The sequence below is a fragment of the Salvelinus sp. IW2-2015 genome, linkage group LG31, assembly GCF_002910315.2.
Source record: "Salvelinus sp. IW2-2015 linkage group LG31, ASM291031v2, whole genome shotgun sequence".
NCBI lineage: Eukaryota > Metazoa > Chordata > Actinopteri > Salmoniformes > Salmonidae > Salvelinus > Salvelinus sp. IW2-2015.
This window is the reverse complement of record NC_036870.1, coordinates 19,301,472-19,318,087: the sequence shown is the minus strand read 5'-3', so window position 1 is coordinate 19,318,087 and position 16,616 is coordinate 19,301,472. Positions and strand designations below refer to the sequence as shown.

At 42.7% G+C, this 16,616-nt stretch overlaps 1 protein-coding gene across 3 annotated transcripts in view; it reads right to left on the bottom strand.

Annotated features, from left to right (window-relative positions):
* Window positions 1-2,518: 2,518 nt before the first annotated feature.
* LOC111955570 (ubiquitin-conjugating enzyme E2Q-like protein 1) overlaps window positions 2,519-16,616 on the bottom strand; it is a 19,680-nt gene continuing 5,582 nt past the window's right edge. For 2 of the 3 annotated variants that reach the window (XM_023975778.3, XM_023975779.3), the window contains exon 3: window positions 2,519-3,308. In XM_023975778.3, the coding sequence (XP_023831546.1) occupies window positions 3,177-3,308 (132 nt within the window). In that variant the 3' untranslated portion in view covers window positions 2,519-3,176. Of the gene's footprint in view, window positions 3,309-11,486; window positions 11,708-16,616 lie in introns of those variants that run through there. The other variant, XM_070436336.1, reaches the window with a different exon arrangement.

Genomic DNA, 16,616 nt, shown 5'->3' with positions numbered 1-16,616 from the left:
CGTTTTTTTCCATTGTTTTTCTTGAAAAAAGATAGCTAGCTACCAATCACTTACCACATGCAGATATAATACAACAGAATTGATTCACCCAGTTAGTGTCTGCAAACTACCGATCTAAACTATATCACAAAATTATTCTCTTTAAACCAGCAAACACCCAATTTGGAGATATTTTGTCTTATATTAATTCTTAATTTTACAGTAGTTTTCTCCTCTCATCATAAGCACAGAGAAATGCCCACAGCCATCCCTGACTTGACTGTCCCCAACAGAAAAGGAAGAAGACCGTCAGCACTGACTTAGGCCTCATCCCATTGGCACCCTATTCCCTACATAGGGCTCTGGTCACAAGTAGTGCACTAGATGGGTAATACAGTAGGGTACCATTTTAAAACATACCCTTTCTCATGATTAGATACCAGATGGGGATGTCTTTAACTGTGTCCAAGAGACCGTCACACACACATATCATCCCCCCTGATGATGAACATAGTCTATAAGGATGTACTGTATGAACATTGCTTTACACACAATGTAAAACAAAAAGTGAGTTTGTCTAGAACCCCTGACCCAGCAGTGCAGGATATGTGTGTGTGTGTGTGTGTGTGTGTGTGTGTGTGTGTGTGTGTGTGTGTATGTGTGTGTGTGTGTGTGTGTGTGTGTGTGTGTGTGTGTGTGTGAGTGAGTGAGTGCGTGAGCAGAGCAGGAGGTGTGATGTCATCACTCACTAGTTATTCATCTGACAACTCTCTGGTCAAATGTCACGGCAATTAGCAATTAGCTTCCTTGTGGTGCTCATTCCCAGCCACACATATACTGTACAGCATAACAAGAGGGATGTGGAAGCTACACACACATGCTTTTTTTTCAGCCATTCTGGATTCCAGCTGACATTTCGAGGAGCTGGCGGTAAGGTTGCATCCTTCTCTCTATCTCCTCTCTCCTTCCCTCTCTTCCTCCCTCTCTCCTTCCCTCTCTTCCTCCCTCTCTCCTTCCCCTTCTCCCTCCCGCTCTCCAGACATTAATCAGGAGCTCACTGAGACACAGTCATCTCTCAGAGGGCACTTGTTTATTATTCCACCACTCCATCCTCGCCAGGGTTCTGCTCTGTCCATCCTAATTTAGGGGTGTTATCATCACACACAGCCACGCTGGCAGGTGTGTGTGTGCGCGTGCGCCAACGCTAAATGTTGAGTGTGTATGTGATGTGCCAATGCAAAATACCCACTAGTACCTCACACAACGACACACACACACACTCTGCAGTCTTAATGTGTGGTGTACAGTCCCATAGGGAACTAGTAGAGATGATAATTTCCTCTGGTCGGGATATCACCATCACCATTAGCATTGTAACAACATCTCATGCAGTAATGTACTAATACTATTACTGGGATACTGATAGTTAAAGGATCTGCATAGTACAGTTGTCTTCACATAGGAACACAATGAAAAGCCATGGTGAGACACATGCACGCACAAACAAATGCACACACACACACACACCTTTCAGGGGTCTGATTATTAGCTTGACCATCTGGTATCTAAATCCTGGATTATGAATTATAGCTGCTGGTCTTCATCTATACATGATAATATGACCAGAGAGAGAGAGAGAGAGAGAGAGAGAGAGGGAGCGCAAGAGAGAGACAGTAAGAGAGAGAGAGAGGAGAGAGCGAGAGAGAGAGAGACAGAGAGAGCGAGAGAGGAGAGAGACAGCGAGAGAGAGAGAGATAGCGAGAGAGACAGCGAGAGAGAGAGAGACAGTGAGAGAGAGAGAGAGACAGCGAGAGAGAGAGAGACAGCGAGAGAGAGAGAAACAGCGAGAGAGAGAGGAAAGAGAGAGAGAGAGACATCGAGAGAGACAGCGAGAGAGAGACATCGCTGTGGTTGACTGTCATTCTATTAATTGTACAGTCTCTGCATATAAAGCAAGTGATTTTTTTTCTCGTTAGAAATCAATAACCGTCTACGCAACACAGTGAGGTCTAAATTTAGCCACAAAGAGAGAGCGAGAACGAGAGAGAGAGGAGAATTAACGATAGAAAGCGAGATGAAGAGAGAGCACAGCTCTACATACATTACAATCTTCATGTTGCATTGAACTGTGAAAAACAGCACAGGCAAAAGAAAAGAACAGAGGAGAGAAAAATCTAATAAAAAATAAGGGGTGAATGCATGAGCTGCCATCCTGCACTGCCTGTCTATTAAACATCAACAGCCTGGTCTGTATTTAAATGATCAGGCAGACTGGATGGACTTCAGTTCAGTGCATTGTAGTGTCAGCTTAGAGAGAGCGATGAGGAATAAGAGGAAGGAAGGTGAGATGGGAGGGTGGGATAAAAGAGGAGAGGAAGGAAGGTGAGATGGGAGGGTGGGATAAAAGAGGAGAGGAAGGAAGGTGGAGATGGGGGGTGGGACAAAAGAGAGAGAGGAAGGAAGGTGAGATGGAGGGTGGGAAAAAGAGGAGAGGAAGGAAGGTAGATGGGAGGGTGGGATAAAAGAGGAGAGGAGGAAGGTGGTATGGGAGGGTGGGACAAAAGAGGAGAGGAAGGAAGGTGAGATGGGAGGGTGGGATAAAAGAGGAGAGGAAGGAAGGTGAGATGGAAGGGTGGGATAAAAGAGGAGAGGAAGGAAGGTGAGATGGGAGGGTGGGATAAAAGAGGAGAGGGGATACATTTCCCTCTTCTCATGTAGTCTTTCACAGTCTTTCCACAGATCCCCACACAGTCAGTGTGGGTGTGTGGTTGGTGTGTGTGTGCGTGTGTCGGAAACCCAATCCATCAACCACTGTGACAAACACTCCGCTGACACACACACACACACTTTCCTGAATAAGTCAGTTCACGCACATCCCGCAGAACCTTCTACTCAGCCCGAAGGAGGGATGAACACAGAGAGAGAGAAGGAGGGAGGGAGGAGTGCAGCGCTGGAGGAAGGTTTGATGATGACGAGATTATGACGATTATCGGCAAAGTGAAGACGAAGTAGGCAAGCGTTCCTTCATTTGTTCCTTCTGAAGTCTCAGTGAGCTGATCAAAACAACAAGAAGAAAAAACCCAAAGCAACCGAAAACAACTGGAGCGGTGGAGTGGTATGGTCAAGGAGGAGGAGTCGAGTTAGCGTGGTGTGTCATGGTTAGCATGGCTAGCTAGCGTCGTGGCCGGCCCGTCTCCTCAGCCGTCAGACACAGGGGGGGAGACCCAGCCGTACTTCTCGTGGGTCTTCACCAGACTCTTAAAGGTGGCCTCCGCCTCTTTGCGGCTAAACGCCTTCTTGGACTTCCCTGCTTTTCTGCAGATACGCCCCTACGGAGAGAAAGAGAGAAAGGGAGGGAGGGAGGGAGGGAGGGAGAGAGATGATTAGTAGGGAATTGACGTCATTGATACATTGAAAACACACCCACACAGAAAGAGAGAGAGAGGGAGTGAGAATGAGTACAGTATCATCTGCATTCAACACCTCACTGAGTCAATTATTGCTGAGAAAAGAGAGACCCACAACCATCAACCATCCTTCCACAAGCTCCCTCGGTCCAACTCCCCAAGGTGACTACACAAGTCAGCTCTTTACATAAAAAACACTTCCTTGTCACAGATATTCAACACCCTTATGTCACCAGTACTGCATCTAAAGGAGGAATATCCTCATAAGGATGAATGGTAAAATAATTTGACAGGTGAATAATGACATACACTACATGACCAAAAATATGTGGACACCTGCTCATCGAACATCTCATTCCAAAATCATGGGCATTAATATGGAATTGGTCCCCCCTTTGCTGCTATAACAGCCTCCACTCTTCTGTGGAGGCTTTCCACTAGCTGTTGGAACATTGCTGCGGGGACTTACTTCCATTCAGCCACAAGAGGTCAGGCACTGATTTTGGGCGATTAGGCCTGGCTCACAGTCGGTGTTCCAATTCATCCCAAAGGTGTTTGATGGAGTTGAGGTCAGGGCTCTGTGCAGGCCAGTCAAGTTCTTCCACACTGATCTCGACGCTGATCCCCACACTGATCTCAAATGAATCCCAACTCTGATCTTTTGCCAATTATTTGTCATATTTGAACAGTACATATAGTATCTTATATTTTCCCCAATGTGTAAACAGCGACAACAAAAAAACACATCTGATCTTTTGAGTTCTGATTTGTACCACATTTGTATAAACAACCTCCCAAAATGTAATGGAACAGTGACAGAAAATGGACTGAAAAAAAGATCAGATATGAAGAACAAAAACTGAATTGGGTTCTTACGGCGCTGCTAGATATCAGCCATCAGGGGAATGCGTTTAAAAAACGTTATGGAAGCTACTATGCTGCTCGCATTGTGATGCGTCCAAGCTCAAGAATCAGCAAGCTTTCATTCTCAATGGCTGACGCGCACTTTCACGCTATCTTGTGAATTGAAATAATGAAAAATAAAGTTGATTTTGGTTGTTTTCTGTGTAGCAGGTAGAATGTCACATTGAGTGACATGTGTAGTGTAGTGTAGTGTTAGAGTGGCTGTGTAAACAACATCTTTCACTCTCTTGAATGGGGAAAGATATGCTATTATCTAATCAAATGTGATAAAATAAACAAGTCATCCAAGGTTTTTATTAATAAAAAAACGTATTATTATTATTTACAAATTCTGTATGGCTCTTGCTTTGTGAACAGGGGCATTGTCATGCTGAAACAGGAAAGGGCCTTCCCAGACCATTATTCCTCCTCCACCAAACTTTACAGTTGGCACTATGCATTCGGGCAGGTAGCGTTCTCCTGGCATCCGCCAAACACAGATTTGTCCATCGGACTGCCAGATGGGGAAGCGTAATTCATCACTCCAGAGAACGCATTTCCACTGCTCCAGAGTCCAATGGCGGCGAGCTTTACACCACTTCAGCTGACGCTTGGCATTGCGCATGGTGATCTTAGGCTTGTGTGCGGCTGCTCGGCCATGGAAACCCATTTCATGAAGCTCCCGACGAACAGTTCTTGTGCTGACGTTGCTTCCAGCAGTTTAGAACTCGGTAGTGAGTGTTGCAACTGAGGACAGATGATTATTATGACCTATGTGCTTCAGCACTCAGTGGTCCCGTTCCGTGAGACTGTGTGGCCTACCACTTCGCGGCTGAGCCGTTGTTGCTCCTAGACATTTCCACTTCACAATAACAGCACATACAGTTGAACAGGGCTGCTCTAGCAGGGCAGAAATTTGACAAACTGACTAGTTGGAAAGGTGGCATCTGATGGCAGTGCCACATTGAAAGTAACTGAGTTCTTCACTAAGACCATTCTACTGCCAATGTTTGTCTATGGAGATTGCAACCTGTCAGCAATGGGTGTAGCTAAAATAGCTGAATAAACTAATTTGAAGGGGCGTCCATACACTTTTGTATATATAGTGTATACATGACCACGGTTTTGGTGGTGACAGCTCAGGTGCTTTGGATGCTGTTGCAACATTAGATTAATGTTGAAGGAAAGAGAAAGAGAAAAACCTTTTAAGATGTCACTCTCGATTGCCAGAGAGAAGGAGCTACTCCGGAGACTAGATCCTCTTCTCAGAGCCAACAATGAAACATTTCAACATCACAAATATGAAAAGATATAAATATGGGAGACAATATTCTTGCGATGGCTGCAAAAAGCATCCCACAAACAATTGAGTTAGTCAAAGAAGCAATTCCATCCAAACACAACAACAACTGTATTTCCTACACACACAAAGGCTAATAATATACAGTATGTGGGAGAGGAGGAAAGAAGTGAGTGTAGGCGTTGCATGTGACGCTAAAGCTGGGATGATCTCTTAGCAACAGTGGCTCAGTCTTCTCTAAAGAGGATTGTGTGGGTGGGAGAACAAAATGACACAACAAAAAAGCCCTGACTTTATCTTCAAAATATTAATATTTAGCCTCAGAGCCACAATAAGGGGCATACTAAAGCTAATATAAGATGCATGGCTGATTCTGCTTTTGGAGGCGTCGTGTGTTGTCTTAAATTACATAATCTAATTTATGATTCACCTCTGGAGCATAACGCTTTGAATAGTCAACTCACACACACACATACACTCAAACACGCGCGCATGCACACACACACACACACACACACACAGAAAGAGAGAGAGATAGATAGAGAGAGGGGGAGGAAGAGAGAGACAGAGAAAGAGAGAGGGAGAGAGGGAAAGAGAGAGAGAGAGAGAGAGAGAGAGAGAGAGAGAGAGAGAGAGAGAGAGAGAGAGAGAGAGAGAACACAGGCCAGAATGGCTCCTTGCCACCACCGCAGTAAATCAGTTTCTATTGGTCACACTCAAACCACATTAAAAGGTAATGTATTAAACGAGCGGTTTGTGTGTCTGGACGGTAATTTTGCGTCAAAGGGATCAACCAAATCTCAGTAAGGCTCTGGTCAAATGTAGTGCACGATGCTGACGCTATCTGCAAATCAAATCAAAGTTTATTTGTCACGTGCGCCGAATACAACAGGTGTAGACCTTACAGTGAAATGCTTACTTACAGGCTCTAACCAATAGTGCAAAAAAGGTATTAGGTGAACAATAGGTAGGTAAAGAAATAAAACAACAGTAAAAAGACAGGCTATATACAGTAGCGAGGCTATAAAAGTAGCGAGGCTACATACAGACACCGGTTAGTCAGGCTGATTGAGGTAGTATGTACATGTAGATATGGTTAAAGTGACTATGCATATATGATGAACAGACAGTAGCAGTAGCGTAAAAGCATCTGAAATAGCTCCCTATTCCTTATATTGTGCATTACCTTAGGATGCAATTTGTGTGTCAAATGGCAGGCTTGTGTGTCTGGTCGGACATTTTGTGTCTTAAGATTCTGGGGATGAGTAGGATGGGGTCATAATGCTGAGTGGTCAGGTGATTAGGAACACAGTTTCCATGTCTAAATGCGCTGGTTAATGAGACTCAGTGACTCAGACAGACTAGAACAGGAACGTAATAAGAACAGGAGGATCATCAGCTCAGAAGGTGGGACCTTTCTCCTGTCTCACAGAGGAGACACACAAAGACATTAAGGCTGTATCTCAATAGTTAGAGTAGTAGTAGGCCTACTACAGAGAATCTCAAATGATCACGTCCTCTCTCCTCTCTCCTCACCTCCTTCTCAAAACCCATTGGAGGAGAAGTTAGAGCGAAGGGACCTCTGGCTTTCTCATCCAATGGGTTTGAGAAAGAGGCAAGGAGAGAGGGGACGTGAGGAGTATGCAATTGAGATTCTCCCATAGACTATTGAGATTAGTGATGCACGGATATGACATTTTTGGCCGATACCGATATCCAATATTTTCCTTGACAAAAAAACGATACCGATACCGATAACCGATATTGACAATTGTAGCAGCGTTTTGGACATTCTAGTACAGTTAAATAGTTAACACACACACACATGGACGCAGCAGTCTAAGGCACTGCACCTCAGTGCAAGAGGCGTCACTATAGTGCCTGGTTCGAATCCAGGCTGTATCACATCCGGACGTAATTGGGAGTTCCATTGGCGGCGCACAATTGGCCCAGCGTCGTCTGGGTTTGGCTGGTTTAGGCCGTCATTGTAAATAAGAATTTGTTGTTAACTGATTTGCTTAGTTAAATAAAGGTTACACACACACACACCACACTGACCAAAAAGTAATTTTGTTGGCATTTACGTATGTTCCCATTACCAGTAAAACATAATCAAAACCTATTTCTTTCACTAACTTGCTGTGTTGTTTTGTTGTTCATTTGTTCAGTCGTTTCATTCTCAACCAGGATTTCTATGGGACGCCATTTTGGTCTTTGCGTGTCAAAAAAGATACTAAAAAGTTAACACTATTTGACGTGTCAAATAAGTTTGTTGACCAATCAGGACCTGGATATGACTGTACGTCACATAATTATTTAACGCATTCATACATTTTATATGTAGTTATTACACATTGATTACACTATCAATCGTATTTCATATGTCACAATGATTCATCAATACGTAAGGATTAGCCACAACAGTGGACTTTTTGGTTAGCCTTCAAAATAAAAGTATGGCATAATTCTACTATTTGTGTTCATTTGCATCACTGTCAATGACATACTTTTATTTTGAAGGCAAACTGCAAATTCCACTATTGTGCCTAATCCTTATTGTGGCTAGCTTCACAACACATAACCTGGTCCGGTCGAGCCTCACTAGCCAGATGAAGCTAGCTGGCTGCTTATAACATTAGCTTTGAACAACAGGGTTAAGTAGCTGGCTAGCTATTTATTTTCATGAACTGAAGTTAAATTTCAATAGGCGAACAACAAGTGGCAACCTAGATAATACTTACTCACAAGGATTCCTAAATCATTGCTAAGAATAAAGAAAATGACTGCAGTTTCTACTGGTCATTGTTTTCAGGCTGGTAGTATTGGTGCTAGCTAGGTACCAAGCTAAAGTTAGCTACCCCAGAAGTTGCGGTCGAACAAATGATGCTTTATTACCAACGCGGTATTGTAAACACATCGTTCGTGGCCGGTGTTTGCTTGTTTGCAGACTTTTTTGTACAGCTTTGACAGTTTCTCCTGTCTCTCCTCTGTGAGACAGGAGAAAGGTCCCACCTTCTGAGCTGATGGTCCTCTTGTTCTTATTATGTTCCTGTTCTAGTCTGTTCTAGTTTGACACGCAAAGACCCAAACGGCGTTCCATTGTATGTATGTTGTGACGCTATTACTGTGTAACTCCGGTAGGGCAACATCGGAAAAAAAATAGCGCACTTGGTAGTGTTAACCGGTGCTCGACCAGTCGGTGAAAGCCAACATCACCCACGTCAGAGAACGGTTGATTGTGAAGGGCAATGAACTCCATTATCTTGGTCTTAATGGATTTTGCCTTTGAGTTGTCTTGCTGAAGTTTTGTTACTCTTTCAAATTACTGCTTGACTTGTTGACTGCTTAATCCACACAGCAGACATTGTGGGCTAAGTTAGGATTGCTGTGTTGCACGTATAGCGCAAAATTTTACGTGGCGTCATTACGTCATGTACCTTCGTTATATAGGTATGCACGTCACCTTTGACATCGGTTTTGCACATCAGCATTAAACTAGACATCGGCCGATACCGATGTTGGCATTTTTAGCTAATATCGTCCGATTCCGATATGTTCACCTATATATCGTGCATCCCTAATTGAGATGCTCAATAAAGACACTGTGTCAGCAGTAATGGCCACCCTTTCTCAAAACCACTAAAATGAGTTGAAAAGTGAGAGAAATGTCTTGGTATTTTACCAGGCAAAATAATCCAGTGAAGACTTATGACTTAAAGACAGACAAAGCCTCTTATCAATAACTCATTGAATTCCTGAAACCTAGGACCCATTCCAGAGAGGTGAAAGCTCAACTGGGTGAGACTGTTTAGCTTGCCTAACTAATCGTTACCTTGGTATAATCATGTCTGTGTTTTAATAATGTGCCAGTTGACTCTGTTACAACCACTGATTTATATATCCATTAGATAACTGGCAGGGGGCACAGTTTTGAAGCCACTGTGCCTTCATCTCGGCACTCCCCCACCGTTGTAAAAAAATATTTTGAAAGCTATAGAAATGCATTTATTAATGTCTACATTAGTTTTTGACATATTTATTATATTATAGACACCTTAATGCATACTTTTAAATGATATTATATGAGCCAAACATTTTTTTTTTTATTATATAAAATCATTACACTTAAAGTATAGTTTTTGGAGATTACTATTGTTACTGCCCCCACTACAACTAAAAATACTTGAAACATTCAATTGAAATACTATAGAATTCCATTCATTCCTATGGAGGACTGCTCCTACTAGGGAGTGCCAATATGGCCGACCGGTGGCTTCAAAGCCTCTCAATGGCCAATACGTAGCGTCAAAAATCCAGAGTTTATATACATCATTGGTTACAGCCCGACAAGGTTTGTGGCCATCTTTGCCATGGAGAGAGGTTGCCAGGGCGAACGAGAAGTGTCATTACCGTGGTGATTAATACCAGAGGACGACTGGCCACTGGTTTAACACACAACCATTATTAGAAAAATGTCAATACACACACACGCATGCACAGCTAAATTCATCAACCTCATCAATTATGACCAATTAAACAATTAACAAATGACATTCAAAACAATTTCCTGAATTCTCTTGCACTGATTTAATTAAACTGGATATCACAGCCATTTGAGAGCTAAGCCTTATTTCCCCTAATCAACATTGCCTGGAAGAGAGCAATGTAGAGACTGACTACCACATTGTTTACATTACATCAATCAACAATATCACTCCACCGGCCAGCACACTCCATTAACGTGTGACGATTATGTCTGTCCCCCTAGCCACTGCGCAGCGATTATTTCCTTCCCCTTGGCTGTGTGACGATTATTTCCGTCCCATCTGACCTGTGCAATTGGTATTTCCTTCCTTCCTTCCTTCCTTCCTTCCTTCCTTCCTTCCTTCCTTCCTTCCTTCCTTCCTTCCTTCCTTCCTTCCTTCCTTCCTTCCTTCCTTCCTTCCTGTGTGTGTGTGTGTGGTGTGTTGGGTGTGTGTGTTGTGTGTGTGTGGTGTGTGTGTGTGTGTGTGTGTTGTGTGTGTGTGTGTGTGTGGTGTGTGGTGGTGTGTGTGTGTGTGTGTGTGTTGTGTGTGTGTGTGTGTTGTGGGACAAAATAGGGATTGGTGCTAGCTGAAATAACAGAGGAGAGAGAGAAGAGAGAGGCAGAGAGAGAGAGAGAGAGAGAGAGAGAGAGAGAGAAGAGGAGAGAAGAGACGAGAGAGAGAGAGAGAGAGACGAGAGAGAGAGAGAGAGAGAGAGAGAGAAGGGTGTGTGTGTGTGTGTGTGTGTGTGTGTGTGTGTGTGTGTGTGTGTGTGTGTGTGTGTGTGTGTGTTACATCCAGAGTGTGCTTGAGGCTGTACACTACAGTTGTCTATCATTGTTAATCTAGTTCACTTAAGCCTTCCCTTCCTTGCTTGCTCACATCCACAGGGACACACACTAGTCCGTTGTGTGAAGTGAAGTGGTTGATGGGTAATCTTGTGAATGGAGATCAATGGGCTGGGCGGCGGGCGCTCCGATCAGGGCCCCAGTGTATCTTGGTAAGAGGCTTTGGGCTTGGGATTATTGCGTAACGCCTAGCTACATGTGCCAGAGAACCGGATCAAGCTTGAGAAACATGCTATGGGACTGGAGAGCTGGGGATATTGTCAACACATCACTGAAGACTTGTTGACTGTGGAAATGCATGTGTAATATGCAAATCGTTGTGGGTTTAGTGATGTCTGACTGTGTGTAGCTTGTGCAACACGCAAGTAGATACAGCACCAGTCAAAAGTTTGGACACACCTACTCATTCAAGGGATTTTCTTTATTTTGACTTATCTACATTGTAGAATAATAGTGAAGACATCAAAACTATGAAATAACACATATGGAATCATGTAGTAACCAAAACAGCATTATCTCAACCAGCTTCACCTGGAATGCTTTTCCAACAGTCTTGAAGGAGTTCCCACATATGCTGAGCACTTGTTGGCTGCTTTTCCTTCACTCTGCGTTCCAACTCATCCCAAACCATCTCAATTGGGTTGACGTCGGGGGATTGTGGAGGCCAGGTCATCTGATGCAGCACCATCACTCTCCTTCATGGTCAAGTAGCCCTTACACAGTCTGGAGATGTGTTGGGTCATTGTCCTGTTGAAAAACAAATGATAGTCCCACTAAGCCCAAACCAGATGATATGGCATATCGCTGCAGAATGCTGTGGTAGCCATGCTGGTTAAGTGTGCCTTGAATTCTAAATAAATCACAGACAGTGTCACCAGCAAAGGACGCCCACACCATCACACCTCCTCCTCCATGCTTCATGGTGGGAACCACACATGCGGAGATCATCCGTTCACCTACTCTGCGTCTCACTAAGACACGGCGGTTGGAACCAAAAATCTCACATTTGGACTCATCAGAACAAAGGACACATTTCCACCGGTCTAATGTCCATTGGTCGTGTTTCTTGGCCCAAGCAAGTCTCTTCTTATTATTGGTGTCCTTTAGTAGTGGTTTCTTTGCAGCAATTTGACCATGGCCTGATTCGCACTGTCTCTTCTGAGCAGTTGATGTTGAGATGTGTCTGTTACTTGAACTCTGTGAAGCATTTATTTGCGCTGCAATCTGAAGTGCAGTTAACTCTAATTAATTTATCCTCTGCAGCAGAGGTAACTCTGGGTCTTCCTTTCCTGTGGCGGTCCTCATGAGAGCCAGTTTCATCATAGCGCTTGATGGTTGTTGCGACTGCACTTGAAATTGACTGACCTTCACGTCTTAGAGTAATGATGGACTGTTGTTTCTCTTTGCTTATTTGAGCCGTTCTTGCCATAATATGGACTTGGTATTTTACCAAATAGGGCTATCTTCTGTATACCCCCCTACCTTGTCACAACACAACTGATTGGCTCAAATGCATTAAGAAGGAAAGAAATTCCACAAATTAACTTTTAACAAGGCACACCTGTTAATTTAAATGCATTCCAGGTGACTACCTCATGAAGCTGGTTTAGAGAATGCCAAGAGTGTGCAAAGCTCTCATCAAGGCAAGGTGGCTACTTTGAAGAATCTAAAATCTAAAATATATTTTTGATTTGTTTAACACTTTTTTGGTTACTACATGATTCCGTATGTGTAATTTCATAGTTATGATGTCTTGACTATTATTCTACAATGTAGAAAATAGTAAAAATAAAGAAAAACCCTGGAATGAGTGGGTGTGTCCAAACTGGTACTTTTGACTGGTACTGAATATAAAGGGTAAATGGTTTCTAGACCTTTAATAATCTCTTCCTGGTAAAAGATGAAGTGTAGAAAAGCAAAACATTTGAGAGTGAATTTGGTCTTAATTCAACAAAGGTCCTCTCTGGACGTGGTTATGTTCATGGCCGTCATGACCACTGACCTAAATAGCTGTGATAACGTAGTGATAACGTGTGTTCCAAGCATGCGCTGACCAACTGGCAAGTGTCTTCACTGACATTTTCAACCTCTCCCTGTCTGAATCTGTAATACCAACATGTTTCAAGAAGACCACCATAGTCCCTGTGCCCTAGAACACTAAGGTAACCTGCCTAAATGACTACCGACCCGTAGCACTCACGTCTGTAGCCATGAAATGCTTTGAAAGGCTGGTCATGGCTCACACCAACATCATTATCCCAGAAACCCTAGACCCACTCCAATTTGCATACCGCGCCAACAGATCTGTATATAGCAATGATGTCGCTCTTGCTGCTGGTGATTCTCTGATCCACCTCTACCGCAGACGACACCATTCTGCATACATCTGGCCGTTCTTTGGACACTGTGCTAACAAACCTCCAAACGAGCTTCAATGCCATACAACACTCCTTCAGAGGCCTCCAACTGCTTTTAAATGCAAGTACAACTAAGTGCATGCTCATAAACAGCACAGCGCTGTTTATGACTTCAAGCCTATCAACTCCCGAGATTAGGCTGCCAATACTATAGTACCTATAAAAACATCCAATAGTCAAAGGTATATGAAATACAAATGGTATAGAGAGAAATAGTCCTATAATTCCTATAATAACAACAACCTAAAACTTCTTAACTGGGAATATTGAAGCACCGGCTTTCATATGTTCTCATGTTCTGAGCAAGGAACTTAAACGTTAGATGTTTTACATCGTACATATTGCACTTTTACTTTCTTCTCCAACACTGTGTTTTTGCATTATTTAAACCAAATTGAACGTGTTTCATTATTTACTTGAGACTAAATGTATTTTATTTATGTATTATATTAAGTTAAAATAAAAGTGTTAATTCAGTATTGTTTTAATTGTCATTATTTCAAATATTTATATATATATATAAAAATCGGCCGATTAATAGGCATCGGCTTTTTTTGGTCCTCCAATAATCGGTATCGGCGTTGAAAACGCAGAGGGTAGTGCGTACTGCCCAGTACATCACCGGGGCCAAGCTTCCTGCCATCCAGGACCTCTATACCAGGCGGTGTCAGAGAAGGGCCATAAAAATTGTCAAAGACTCCAGCCACCCTAGTCATAGACTGTTCTCTCTGCTACTGCATGGCAAGTGGTACTGGAGCACCAAGTCTAGGTCCAAGAGGCTTCTAAACCGTTTCTACCCCCAAGCCATAAGACTCCTGAATCCAACTTAATCAAATGGCTACTCCAGACTATTTGTATTGCCCCCACCCCCGCCCCCATGCTGTGCTACTCTCTCGTTATTATCTATGCATAGTCACTTTAATAACTCTACCTACATGTACATATTACCTCAATTACCTCGACACCGGTGCCCCACACATTGACTCTGTACCGGTACCCCCTGTATATAGCCCCTCTATTGTTATTTACTGCTGCTCTTTAATTATTTGTTATTCTTATCTCTTACTTTTTTGGGGGTATTTTCTTAAAACTGCATTTTTGGTTAAGGGCTTGTAAGTAAGCATTTCACTGTCTACACCTGTCGTATTCGGCGCAGACAAATGAACATTTATTTGATTTGATAATGCTGATAATCACCCATGGTCAAACCACTTCTAAAAACCATTCAGTGCTTGAATTGGAGCGGTGCAGCTCACATGTTCTACAGCTTGAGTACCACTTATAGAATATTCACTCTAATATATGAACTCTGGTATTGTCAAATTAAAGAACCAGCACCTTTTTAATTGGTCTTCAATCTAAAAACCTAAAGTCTTCTTCTGCTACCCTGGGGTCTAGTACACAGCCATGGGGAAACCATAGGAATCTATTGTCTTTCTACTCAGTAATTACATCATCGTCCCATTCAGGAGATGGTTGTTATTGGAGGTGATCATTTTTATCTCAAGCAGAACCACCACAGGGAACCACAGAGTAGCAGTACTAGTGGCACTAGAGGAGGAATCACTTTGTGTTAGTTTCACATTCAGGATGTGGCAAACCAATCACATAGGAAATCAGGAAACACACATACAGAGATGCACACGCACACACTTGCATAATTAATCAATATTGTTTTCATTAGCAAACTGGAGGAGGAAGGCACTGGGAAGTAATTAGTGTACACTGACTGCAGAGCTGCTCCCTCTCTCTCTCTCTTACTATCTCCCCATCAGAGTGTAATCAGAGATAAGATAGAAAAAACAACCGACTAATCCAGATGATGACAAAAGGTCTTCACTGTCGTGAGTCATTTCTAGAACCTTGTGATGTTCTGTTTTGACTGATACTGAAAAAAAGAAAAAAGAAAATGGTGTACTCTGAATACTGAATGTGTGTGTGTGTGTGTGTGTGTGTGTGTGTGTGTGTGTGTGTGTGTGTGTGTGTGTGTGTGTGTGTGTGTGTGTGCATGTGTGCAATTTTGAAAGTAAAGATGACCTCTTAAAGCTAAATAACTATCACAAGTTCCCCCGGAGACCATTTCCAGTGGCAGTCATGTTATTTGGGTCTCTCTCACTAGCCTTAAGGCCTCAACCAGTGGGATAGAGATGAGAACCACTACGTTCACAGCTGCATCTGCTCACAATGCATCATAAATGCTAATTGTCTAACAACTAATTGGCTCACAATACATTATAAATGTATTAAGTGTAAATGAATTACTTGAGATGATGTGTACATCACCAATCTATATTATTGATGTCTTTGCTATGGATCCTTTTGGGTGTTTTTCCTTACATTGCCCATGCATTTACGATTGTGACCACATCTTATGTGTCAATGTACCTGAATTATTTTAAGTGATATGCACGACATCAATGCATAATATTGAAAACAGAACCACCACACATACCTTTGCCTTACATTGTCCATTAGACTAAGCATATTTTTCTTCCTCTCTAATAATTCATACATTTAATAGACCTATAATAACACCTGCATGACCCAATGTCAACTGGAATTCAACTGAAATTCCGTTACATCATCAAAGAGAAAAGGGATAAACTACCACTCTTAGGTCACTGGAGGGAAATCTGGTGACATGCTTACATAAATTCCTCCTGTCATAACGCTATCATAACAATGACGTCAGATGTGACGGGCAAACCCGAACCGTCAGTCAAAGCAGCTAGATTCAAGGAATGACAAGCAATACCGTTCTAATGCATGAAATGCTCTACTTGTGGTGTATTTCATGCATCAGCGTACTGATTGAATAGGATCAGGTCAACAAACATGATCAATTATAGGGAAATGATCATATTTGATGACAGAGGGGGTGAGAATGTAGTAGTGTCTGATTTACATAAGTTCTGCTCAGTCTGTTTCTGTCAAAGAGGACAGGACAGGTAGAGGAGAGACTGTCACGTTCCTGACCTGTTTTCTGTTTAGTTTTGTGTGTTAGTTGGTCAGGACGTGAGTTTGGGTGGGCATTCTATGTTATCTGTTTCTATGTTGGTTTAGGGTTGCCTGGTATGGCTCTTAATTAGAGGCAGGTGTTTTGCGTTCCTCTGATTAAGAGTCATATTTAGGTAGGCTGTTCACAGTGTTTGTTTGTGGGTGGTTGTCTCCTGTGTCAGTGTTTGTCGCACCATACGGGACTGTTACGGTTTGTTCATTTCATGTAGGCTATTTTTCCC